Raw genomic sequence first — 12,135 nt, forward strand, 5'->3', positions numbered from 1 at the left:
GTCTCTAAGATAGTACTCAGTTTGTACACCAACAGCAACAACCACCTATCAGCTGGTGAATAGGCTGATAATCAGCTGTCACAGTGGGAAGAGTGGGTCCCTCACCCACTGTGCAGATCTAATCTCCAGATCTGGCTTACGGCTCCAGGGGCCACTGGCCCAGGAGCGGGGTGGGGGTCCCGTCCCTGGCAGGACCCTGCTGCACCACCACAAGCACCTGTGGCTGATGTGCCCCAATCCTTTCCCATGGGGACCTGGGCTTCTGGGACAAAGCAACTACCATGGAGAAAGGAGAGTATCTCAATTTTTAAAACAACATTAGATAAAAAGGGGGAACTGATACTGATATTTGGGAATGTAGGGTGCCTCTGGCTAGTGAGGGCTGGTGGAGGACAGGCAGCAAATGAACGTTTGGAATGCCCACCCTGTGGTTATTGCCGTAGCCCCTGGCCGTGCAGGTGGGGTGGATACATGCCGCATCTGGCAGAACCCGCACACGGCCCTGAGGCTGAGACTTCCCACCCACAGGTAGGTAATGCTGTTACCTCTAATTTATTAATAAGGAAACCGTGTCTCAGAGAAATTGAATTGAATTGGCTAAGGCTTTATAGTTAGTAACTGACAGAACCAGGAATTAAACACAGTTCAGTCTGGCTCCAGAGTCTGATTGTTTGCCCAAGCTTTTATGTTCTATAACTGTAATAAATGTAATAAATATTCTCAAACTACTTGAGAATATTTGGTTATTCCTCTTAATTGATCCTATGAATATATATTCTTTCTTTTGAGAATCCATTTAAAATTTTATTGAAAGGCTTTGGTTGAAAACCCTGAACCAATTATTTTCAATAATGCCAGTAGTACCGATCCCATAAAGAAGTTTTATAGCTGAGAATGCTAATTCCTTGTGACTGAGCCTGACTCTCAGGAGATACTCTTCAGAATCTTAATTAATAAGGGCCAGAAAATCTTAATCAGGTAAGAAAATTATCTGTGTAAGTGGCTACTACTAGCATCAGAATGTAGTAACCTTATCTACTAAGAGAGAACTCCATTACTGGTTATTTAGAGAGGATAAAGTTATATGCTTACCACACACTTAAAATAAAATGAATTTTAGAGTTGAATGTAAATTTTGAAATGTTAAATGGAAAAAGTGAAACATGAAAGAAGCAGAAGGAAATTAATACCAGACTCAGAGTAGGAAAGCCCCTTCCCAAATAAAGGGGTAAAAAAGAAAGTATAAAAGAAAATATAGGGAGATCTAACTATGTAAAAAACTTTCACTTCTTTTGTGGCAAAAACCATTACAAAGCATATTACAAGGCAAATTAAAAGTTTTCAAGAAAATACAAGTCTTAATATCCTTAATGTACATAGAATTCTTATAAATCAATATATTTACCTTCTAGGTAACAATAATGTATTGAACAACTACTATTAGCTACGTTAGATAGCGGGGACAGAGCAGTAAACTAAACAGCCACTTTTTTGGAATGCATCATCTCTTGGGGGAGACAGACAATAAATAAACTAAGTAAAAACATATAACATGTAAGATCACAACAAGTGCTATTGAGGAGAATGAAGTGAGAAGTGGGATGAGAGTTTGCAGGAGATGACAATTTTTGATTGCCAGACAATCTCCCTGGGAAGATAAGATGTGAGCTAAGACCTGGAGGAACAGAGAGCAGCCACGGGCCCGTCGGGCAGGGGGAATGGCACTGAGGTGGGAGCAGACCAGGCATGTTCAAGAGGAGGCAAGGAGACCAGCCACCCAGGCCAAGTAGAGAGAATAACAGCAAGTAGCAGGAGACGATGTCAGAGGGGTCGCAGGGGTACTAGACCACGCAGAGTCTTAGCATCCATTCTCAGAACTTCAGCTTTCACTCTGCATGCACAGTAATGAGAAGCCGCTGGAGAGTTTTGAGCTGAAGAAGAATATGGCCTGAACTGTGCATCATTAAGATCATTTCAGTTGTTTGAAAAGAAGAAATGAGCTGGGAGACTACTGCAAGACTGTCACAGAAGCAGTGTTTTTAGTTTTGCTTGTTTTATTTTGCAGGGGTGGGCAGGGGGTGGTGATGAAGATCAGCAGATTGCCTTTGGACATGTTAAATTTAAAATATCCGACAGACATCCAAGCAGACTTGTTAACAGCCAGATGGACATCTACAGTGCATGTTTCCAGGGAGAGATCTGGGCTGGAGTTCTAACTCTGGGAGTTGTCAGCCTACAGACAATATTGACAGCCAGGAGACTGAATGAGATCAGTCAGGAAGTGAGTGTAGACAGAAAGAGGAAGCCATCAGAGAACTAACGTGGAGTCAGTCCAGTGTTAGAGATCTGGACCGTAGGGGGAGGAGACTGAGAAGGTGGGGCCAGGATGGAAGAAGGACAACCAGGTTTAGGCGCCAGGAGAGAAGAGCCAATGGTGTCCAGTGTTGCTGGTAGGAAAGGCAGGGGAGGACTGAAAACGGATTACACCCGAATATCTGAGGATGTTATTTATGTAGCCTGTTAATTGTTCTTCAGTCTCTCAGCTCACTCCCTCAGAATATACCCAAACTCACTCCTTTTCTTTTCTTTTCTTTATCCCCCTCCTTCCTCTCAGCCAGCATTTCTACTTCTTTGCTTCTTCTAACAGAAATTATGCAAGCTTTCACCACCTGTTCCCTGGATCAATGCAACAAAAGGTCCACATGCCAGGAGTCTAATGCAAAAGCTGCTCTAGAGAGGCGAGCAAATTAAGAAGAAAGCAAAGACTGTCAATTTTGATAACGATATGTTTTTAAAAATATTTTTGTGTTTATTGACTAAAAATAAAATAATTCAAATGCACCAGCTATCAAAGAAGTACAGATTAAAAATAAACTGGCCACCATTTTTCTGCAAATCAAACTGGCATTTAAAAAAAATAAAACATATCCCGTATGGGCAAGACTCAGCAGACATTCTCATATACCACTGGTAGAAGTGTTAATTGGTAAAACTTTTCCACAGGGCAATTTGGCAATATATAAGAACAATTTTTTAAAGTTCCTTCTTCACACCTTTTGGTCCAGTGATTCTGTGTCTAGCAATTTATTGTAAAGAAATAATCAGAATGCACACCAAGATTTCCATAATAAGAAACTTACTTTATAGCATTGCTTCTTATAGAAATTAGGATATAGAGTTCTATAAAGTTCTATATTCTTGTAGAATGTAGAAACAATACCTTAGTATTGTTTCTTATAGAATTTATGGGATTAAAATAGTAATGAAAGTAATTTAACATCAAACACTAGAGCTTGAGTCAGTAAATTATGAGAGAGGCATAAAATATGCTCCTCAACAAAAGAATATCTAAAAGATATGAGAAAATGTCAACAAGGTATTGTCAAAATAAGAAAAAAAAGAAAAGCTCTAAAATGGTATTTATGGTATGATTCTAATTTTTGTAGGGTATGATTCTAATGTATGGTATAAAAAAACAGAAAAATTCAAAATATGTCAGTTAAAATTTTAATAGTAATTATTTCTACATTTGCTTGAAATTACTGAAATTTTACTCATTCAATAAATACACATTTATTGAAGGCTGACCATGTGGGAGGCTCTGTTCTGGGTGCTGAGGAGGCAGTGAAAACTGATAGGATTCTGGCTCTTGTACCTGCTGACATTCCATCAGGAGGGATACAAAAATAAACAATGATAAATAAAAAATTACATATCTCTTAGGAGGTGATAAGTGCTAGAGAGAAAAAAAAACAGAAAATGTGAGATTGGAAGTGGGGTGGTTGGCATTTTGAATCAGGTGGTCAGGGTAAGTGTTATTAAGAAGGTGGCATTTAACAAAGACTTTATGGAGGTGAAGGAAGTAGCCATGTGAATATTGAGGGAAAAGTATTCCAGATGGAAAGGTCAGCAAATGCAAAGGCCATGAGGTGGGAGCATGTCTGGGGAGCAGGAGGAAACCTGTATGGATGGAGCTGATTGAACATGGCAGTAAGAAAGGAAGAGGCAGACTGGGTCACACCCACTGGAAGGTTTTGGAAACGTTGGGAAAGACGGATTAAGGAGCTGTCTCAATGACTGAGATTAGATAATAGTGTTGGGGTCAAGAGAGAACAGCAAATATTTTGAGAATTGGTCAGGTTCTGGAGATAGTTCGAAAGTAGGACAAACAATTTCTTGATGTATCAGGTACAAAGGAGAGGCCTTCAAGGTTCGGGGCCCTGGTGCCTGGGAGGACAAACTTGCCAGCAACGGAGGTGGAAAGACTGTGAGTGGAGCAGGTTTGGGGTGGGTGTGGGGGAGGTTGGGAGTTGAGATTTGAACATGGTAAGTCTCCCCAAGGGGAGATTTACAGAAGGAAGTTGGCCACAGGAAAATTTGGAGTTCTCTGGACATGTCTGAGTTAGAGAGATACACTTGGGCATCATCAGTATACAGACGGTATGTGAACTTTGGGAATGGGTGAACTCACCAGGCAGTAACCACAGACAGAGAAGAGGTCCAGACACTGCATCCGGGGAACTCCAACACCAGAGGTTAAGGAGACAAGTAACAACCACAGGAGGGTTGAGAAAGTGACCAGTGAGGCAGAAGATAAATCAAAAGAACATGGAGCAAATACTGTTTCAAATTCTGCTCAAATGCTGGTAGGTTACGTAGGTTGAGGAGTGAATGTTGATCACTGGATTGAGCAAGTGGAGGTCAGGGTACTGGTGCCCTTGATAAGAATGATTTTCGTGGAATGTCTTGAGAGACACTGGAGGCGGCAGTTGGAGGTGTTTGAGTACAGAGAACCCCTCTCAGGAATTTTGCTGCAAAGGGGTTTAGAGAGTTGGGTGGTGGCTGACTGGGGGAGTGAGATACAAAAATAGCTTTGTTTTTATTTTCTTTTTAGATAGAATAAATAGCAGCATATCTGCATGCTGATGGGAGGCCTAGCCAGTCCACAGTGATCATTAATAGTCTCAAGGTAGTAAGCTGCCCACAGATGGCATGGCTGGAAGGCCTTACAGGCCATTAATGCCCAGGCAACCAACCCCTGCCACTAGCCCAGTCCACTCTTTTATCTGAATCCCTAAGCCTCCAACTTCTCCACTGAATCAGGTCACATTTAAAACATAAACATTTATGTTTATGTTTAACATTTAGGGCAGGCATGACCTTACAGGACAATAATCATAACTAAGGTCTCCCCGATCTCTGTGCCACAGTTGGTGTGTGAATGGTCTCCACACACCAACAGGCCATTCACCTCCACTGGAAAGTCTCTGGTGTAAAGTTTCAGAATTACAGATTGAGCAGAAGCCACAGAATGCTATAAGAAAAACAAAAGTCTTAGCCCTTTGACCCTCATAGAATTCTGTAATCCAGGAAACCAAAGCACCTCCTGTTTGCTTCCCCTTCACCAAAGGATAGAATTACAAAGAGAAAACATGGGAAGTGGACCTTGGCTATCTCTGTGGGAGGGGTTCTGCATACCTCAGCTAGAGCTGAGAGGGTACATTTTAGCATCCACGCTCATCCATCTGCCCGCAGAGACCTGAGACCTGTGCTCCCTCCTTCATACGCATCATTCCCACGAGGATGATATCTGTTCTGTTTCTCCCTCCCATGGGTCCAATATCATCATTCTTCTTCCTTTTCCTTATAAAAACCAGATATCAGGCATTCAGAAGAATGCCTTTTGACCCAGCAACTCCCCTGCTGGGATTATACCCTAAAAGTCGTGAAACACCAATTCAAAAGAATCCATGTACCCTAATGTTCATAGCAGCACAATTTACAGTAGCCAAGTGCTGGAAACAACCTAAGTGCCCATCAGTAAATGAACGGATCAAAAAACTATGGTACATTTAGACAATGGAATACTACTCAGCAGAAAGAAAGAAGGAACTCCTACCCTTCACAACAGCATGGATGGAACTGGAGAATATTATGCTAAGTGAAATAAGCCCAGCAGTGAAAGACAAATACCATATGATCTCACCTACAAGCAGAAACTGATAACAAAACAAACAAGAAGGCAAAATAAAAAACAGAGATATTGGAATAAAGAACAAACTGACATTAACCAGAGGGGAGGGGGGAGGAGGAAAATGGGGTAAAGTAGGGGAAGGACCATCAGGGAACATGTATAAAGGACCCATGGACAAAGCCAAAGGTGGATTCGAGCCAAAGGATTGAGGGTGGGAGGTGGGGGTGGGTGGGGTGGCGGGGGATGGGTAGGGGGTGGGGGAAAATGGAGGCAACCTTACATGAAAAACAATTAAAAATTAAAAATTAAAAAAAATAAAGAGCCAAAAAAAGAAAAAGAATTCCAGAAGGAATGCCATTTAGAACAGGCAGGGGTTTTGTCTTAGTTCTCATTTTACAAATGAAAAACCAAATCTCAGAGGGTGCAGTGAACTGCCCAAAAGCCGACAGTCAATTAGAAAAACTCCCAAACATTTTTGATCTGCTCATTTACACTGAGGTATACTGAGTGATACGTTCTCTGACAAAGGCAAGTTGTAACAGAAGCCATAGCCCTGAGCTGAAGAACTGGATGCGGAGAAGTGGAAAGGAAGGTATAGCGAACAGGGGAAGGTGCTGTCATGCTGGCCTCAGGGCGGGCGGTCTTCGGGCATCTGATGCTGCCTAAGCAGTACCCTGGTTTGTCCATTCTAGTTCTCAGTGCGGAGGGATTTTGCTCCGAAGGGGACATTTGGCAATGTCTGGGCACATTTTGGTTGTCACATTGTGGGGAAGGTGCTGATGGTACAGACCACAGATGCTGCTAAACATTCTACAGTACAGAGAACAGCCCTTCCCCGCTGCCAAATACCATTTCAAATGCCAGTCATTTTAGGAACTCTGTTTTACTCTGAAGGAAAAGGAAAATAAGAAAGAGTATTACCAAAAGTTGGCTCTGGAGTAGTGTTCCATGTAGAGCTGGTCATCAGAAAAGGGGGCCAAGTGGATGTCGCTGAATGTCGGGAACATCAGTCCTGATGAGCAAAAGACAACAGACCCAAAGGGTGACTCCCACTGCCTTCTGATTCAACAGTCCACTTACCCACCACTTGACCAGTTCCATTCTTTCACCTATTTCGGTTATCACACAACAGGCTGAAATACAATTTTTCCTCACAGCAAGGATACAAAAATTAGGCAGGAGATCGGAGTGGATATAAAAGGACACCAAAGCTAGTCCCAAAACTTTGTGATGATAAAAGCCCGGGGAGTCCCAGGTGAGATTCGACCTGGCATATGCGCCCTCCCAGCTATTGGCTTTTTTGTTTCCTGTATGTCCTCTGCTTGAAATCCCGGGCACTTCCTTTATCTATTAATTTTTCTCTTACTTATTGTAAAAACAACTTGGCTTTGAAAATAATCAACATTTCACCATTCTATCACATTATTATTTTCCTTCTCAGACCTGTCCACGTATAATCATACTGCCTCTCTTTTTAAGCACAATCAGAATCTGTGCTCACACACAGGCTTGGCACCCTCCACACTGGTACACCCACACTTGTGTTTCATTCCTGACATCTCCAGTCACCGGGCAAAGGCAGATTCCTTCGCCGGCTGGGTGATCCACGTTATTATTCTTGTCATTTTAGGGAGACCCTTTTTCATTGTCATTATTAAACTGTACATTAAAGACAGATAAACTATTAACCCTATTTCAGAAATGAGGATTGCCTAAGAAACTAATTAAAGTAAAAAGTAATAACTCCACAAAATTTCTTGATTTTGTTACCTTTGCCATGAGCTTTTTTCCTGAGTTTTCTATGTACTAATTCATTTAGTCCTCATAACAATATAAAGTGGGTTCTATTATTTATACCTACTTTGTAAAAGAGAAAAAATAAGGAACAGGGATACTTGAGTGCCTCAGCCACGATTTCAGAGCTAAAAAGTGAAAGGACAAAATCCAGGCATGGAATCTCAGTCAGTAGTCAGTGGCCCTGAACTTTAACTCAAAGCCTATTAAAATAGGACCGATTGTTTTATTTAGGGTATTTTCAGCAGTAGTCACAGAGAAAGCATGATTATAAGTTCACTTATATGTCACAATCTAAATCTCATATGTCAATGTCAAAACAATAATGACTGCTTGGTGATTTTTCAATTTCAAGATGGAAGGATATTACAAAACCTTAAAAAAGTAGTAAGTGTCACTATTTGGGTAAACTTGGGAAGCTTCAGAGAAGGATGTTCTGAGCCTAAGTCTAATAGGGATTCAAAGATAGTAAGTAAAATGGAGAAGAGGAAATCATCAAAGGCAAAATATAAAACAATATTCCAAAAGTTAAAGGAAATGTCTTTTGATTCAACATATTCACTACATGTCCATCACAAAAATTTACAAAGTTTTACACGAAGGAGATTAGAAACGAAGACAAGATACTAAAAATGTCCACAGGAAAAAAACCATGTCATTTTAAAGCATCAGGAGTCAGGATGGCATTGGACTTCTCAATAGCAATATTAGAAACCAAAAACCAGAAAAAGATGTCTTAAAAATACTGAGTAAAAACTGTGTTTAATTTAAAATACTCTACCCAGCAATATGATAATCCATGGACTCAATAAAAAGTAACTTCTCAAGCTTCCTTTCTCCAGCACCTGTTAGAGAATATTCTTCGCTGAAGTGATGGTGTGAACCAAGAAAGAGGGAGACACAGGAAGGGAGAGAGAGGCAAACTGTGGTAGCCATGTAACAGGACTAGTGGAGAAGAGCAGATCAGAGGAGGAAGGCTGCCGTGGACTAAATACTGATAGGACCTGTGCAACCCGTTGGAACACAGAAAAAATTAGTCATGCGTATATAGAAAACTAAGCTAATGAAAAAACAAGACAATTAACTCCAGAAAAAGCAAAAGATTTCATGAGAAAATAGATGATAATATGTACATATTATACTACCTGATTCAGCACTGAACAATATATTTTCATAATAAACATTGATTATGAATTTAACCAAATAATAATCTAGGTCCATATTGAAAGGTTTTCTTAGACTCCATCGAGGAAGAAATGCCAATCAGCCACAAAGTTAGGCAGTATAGAGCGTAATTGGGGTTTGTGCACCTGGGTGACGTTCTCCTCCGGTCCCCAGAGTAGAGCCAGGGAAGTCGAGCCCACGCAGGGAATGTGGTGGGGTATTATTTTGGTTGGCTCTCTTCGTGGGAGCTAGGGATTGGTCCCCTTTGAACAAAGTGGCAATATGTCATTGGTGGCTTTCCTCGGGCTCAGGTTGCTATGCGGATATCCATTTTGGCAAAGCCAGTCCTTTCAGCTTTCTGATTTGACGTCAGCCGCCATTTTGGGTTGTAGTTCAGCCACCATTTTGTCCTACCCCGCCCATCCTGACACATATTTCTTTAAATTCTGAAATTCTGAAACCTAAAAAGCTCTGCTCCGTAAAGCAACAGATTTTTTTTTTTAAGTTTGCAACATCATCTGATGACAAAACCTGACCTGAACTGGTGCTAGTCTATTTATACTTCCTATTTACCTTACTCGAGGTCCATAATCATATTTTTGTTGCAGAAATACATATAATGTGGCTCATTATGAAGTGTTGCCTTGTATGCAACTGGAGATGTTACATAATACATGGTATATGAGTGTGTGGCCTTTCTAAAGTCCTCCAGCTTCTGAATTCTGAAACATATTTGGCCCCAAGGGTTAGGATAAGGGATTGAGGGCCTGTATAAATTTATCGAGAGGACTGGGGGCAGGGAGGGTGTGTCAAGAAGGGAGAGAGCCGCTATGTAAGAAAGCTAACTCCTCGACCACAGAATGACAAGAATAGCAATAGGATAACTTTATATGGAAACATACAGGTAAATAATAGAAAAAACAGAACAGAGTTCAAAGGGATAGCCTTCGGGGAGCAGTCTCAGGATAGGAGGAGATGAGACAGAGGGTTCCTGTTTTTTCATTATAAGCCTTTTATTACCATTGGATATTGTAAACTATGTCTTCGTTCAATGGAAAATAAAAATAATTAGAAGGAAAATCAATCATCCTTCCCTCAGGAGTGCACAGGGTAGAAAGCTGATAAAATCAGTATTTATTTCTACTTGTCTAGTTAAAGATACATAGCCCAATATAAAATTTCATATCCATTTCAGTCATCTGAGGAAATATGCCACTTAGACAGGCTCAACCAGATGCACGCTAATTAACTAGGTGCAAAATCGCACCATTAGGGCACCTCACCATTAGAAAAATTCCAGAAAAAGTATAAAAATTCTTCCTGAGGGGCACTGAGGAGGGAATCTAAGCAGCCTTGCTCCTTCCCTTCATTTCCCACAGTTCAGTTTTATTGCTTGAACACAAGGCTTCTAGGGTCATCCCAGACTGCTCTGCAACAGGGGCACCAATGAAGTTCTTGCCATTCGGTGTACTTTGCCTAAGTTTGTTTGTTTATTGTTGACATCAGGTTTTTCAGCGCATATTTCTGAATCCCTAAAATTTGAAAACATGTACGAAATTATAGATGAGTCTCGAAGTTTATTGATAATCAGATACTGTGTCACTTGGTTGAATATGAACTGCACTTTTATTTCCTTTTTTTATCTTCATTGGATGCCCAGGTAGGGTGCCACAACACTGGTAACTTACAGTAAACACAATATGGTAGGAGGCTGTGATTCTCATGAGAGAGAAAACTGTTAAGATTGGCTAGTTACCTTCTACACCTTAACTGAAAAACACAAGTTGTTAGAATCTGCCCACTCCCTCTGGTGAAGAGCAGGAAGTCAGTGCATGCAGAGGAGCTGTGAGGGTGGGGTGTGGGCCAGACCGACCTGGGGTCAAATTGCTGTTCTGTTGCTTTTTGACTTCCAATGATTTTTTTTCAGTTACAGTTGACATACAATATGATATTAGTTTCAGGTATGCAACTTAGTGATTAGACATTATATAACTCACTAAGTTACCATCTCAATAAATCTAGTTCTTAAACCTCAGTTCTTGAACATCTGGGTTCTCAAACAATTGGGGTCTCCACCAACTAGTTCACTTCAGTTCTCAATTCTCTACCAAAAACCCTTTCATGCTGATATCTGTGTGATCAGTCACAGGTCTCACAGGTAACAAGCACATAACGGTGATTCAGTTTTCAAACAAATCACTTCTCAAACAATTTTCTGGAATGAGTTAAGTTCGAGAATGGAGTTTGCACTACATTACTCACTATATTCCCTACGCTGTGCTCTACACCCCCATGACTATTCTGTAAGTACAATTCACACTTCTTAATCCCTTTATCTTTTTCACCCATCCTTTAACCCCCTCCCATCTGGCAATGTCAAAATGTTCTCTGTGTCTATGAGTCTGCTTCTGTTATGCTTGTTCATTTATTTTGCTTTATAGATTTCACATATAAGTGAAATCATATGGCATTTGTCTTCCTTTGTCTGACTTATTTCACTCAGCACAGTACCCTCTGGGTCCCTCTGTGTTTTTGCAGATGGCAAGATTTCATCATTTTTTTCCTATGGCTGAGTCATATTCCATTGTATAGATGCACCATTTCTTTATCCACTCATCTACTGGTGGGCACTTAGGTTGTTTCCATACCTTGGCTATAGTAAATGACACTGCAATGAACATAAGGATATATGTCTTTTCAATTTAGTATTTTGGGTTTCTTTGGGTAAATTCCCAAAAATAGAATTGCTGGGTCCTTCTTTGTCTCTTGTAATATGATTTTTGTTTTAAAGTCTATTTTGTCTGGTGTAAGTATTGCTATTCCAGATTTTGTTTGTTTATTTGTTTATTTGTTTGTTTCCATATTCATGAACTATCTTCCCATCCTTTATATTGTCTGTGTGTGTCTTTCAATCTGAAGTGAGTCTTTTGCAGACAGCACACATATGGGTCTTTATGTCACTTATTAAAGGTGTGTCCTTGCTAAGTTGCTTCCCTCACTGTGCCAGGTCTTTTTAGGTCTCAGTCTTGGCATTACTCACAGTTTACACTGGATACTTCTTTGAAGCATAGAGGCTGTCTTGTGCATTGAAGGATGTTTAGCAGCATCCCCCTGGCTTTTCCCACTAGGTGCTGGTAAAACCCCCTCCCCCCAGTTGTGAAACCCAAAATGTCTCCAGATGTTGTCAAATGTCCCCTAGGGAA

The 12,135-nt window shown here is 40.7% G+C and overlaps 1 protein-coding gene across 2 annotated transcripts in view; it reads right to left on the reverse strand.

Moving 5' to 3' along the window:
* The window catches only part of CARM1 (coactivator associated arginine methyltransferase 1), a 228,072-nt gene that overhangs the window by 36,221 nt on the left and 179,716 nt on the right, over positions 1-12,135 (reverse strand). For both annotated transcript variants that reach the window (XM_037061748.1, XM_037061749.1), the window contains exon 7: positions 6,896-6,986. In XM_037061748.1, the coding sequence (XP_036917643.1) occupies positions 6,896-6,986 (91 nt within the window). The remainder of the gene's footprint in view (positions 1-6,895; positions 6,987-12,135) is intronic.

Source organism: Sturnira hondurensis, unplaced genomic scaffold (genome assembly GCF_014824575.4).
Source record: "Sturnira hondurensis isolate 20B ecotype Veracruz unplaced genomic scaffold, ASM1482457v3 Scaffold0013515, whole genome shotgun sequence".
Classification (NCBI taxonomy): Eukaryota; Metazoa; Chordata; class Mammalia; order Chiroptera; family Phyllostomidae; genus Sturnira; species Sturnira hondurensis.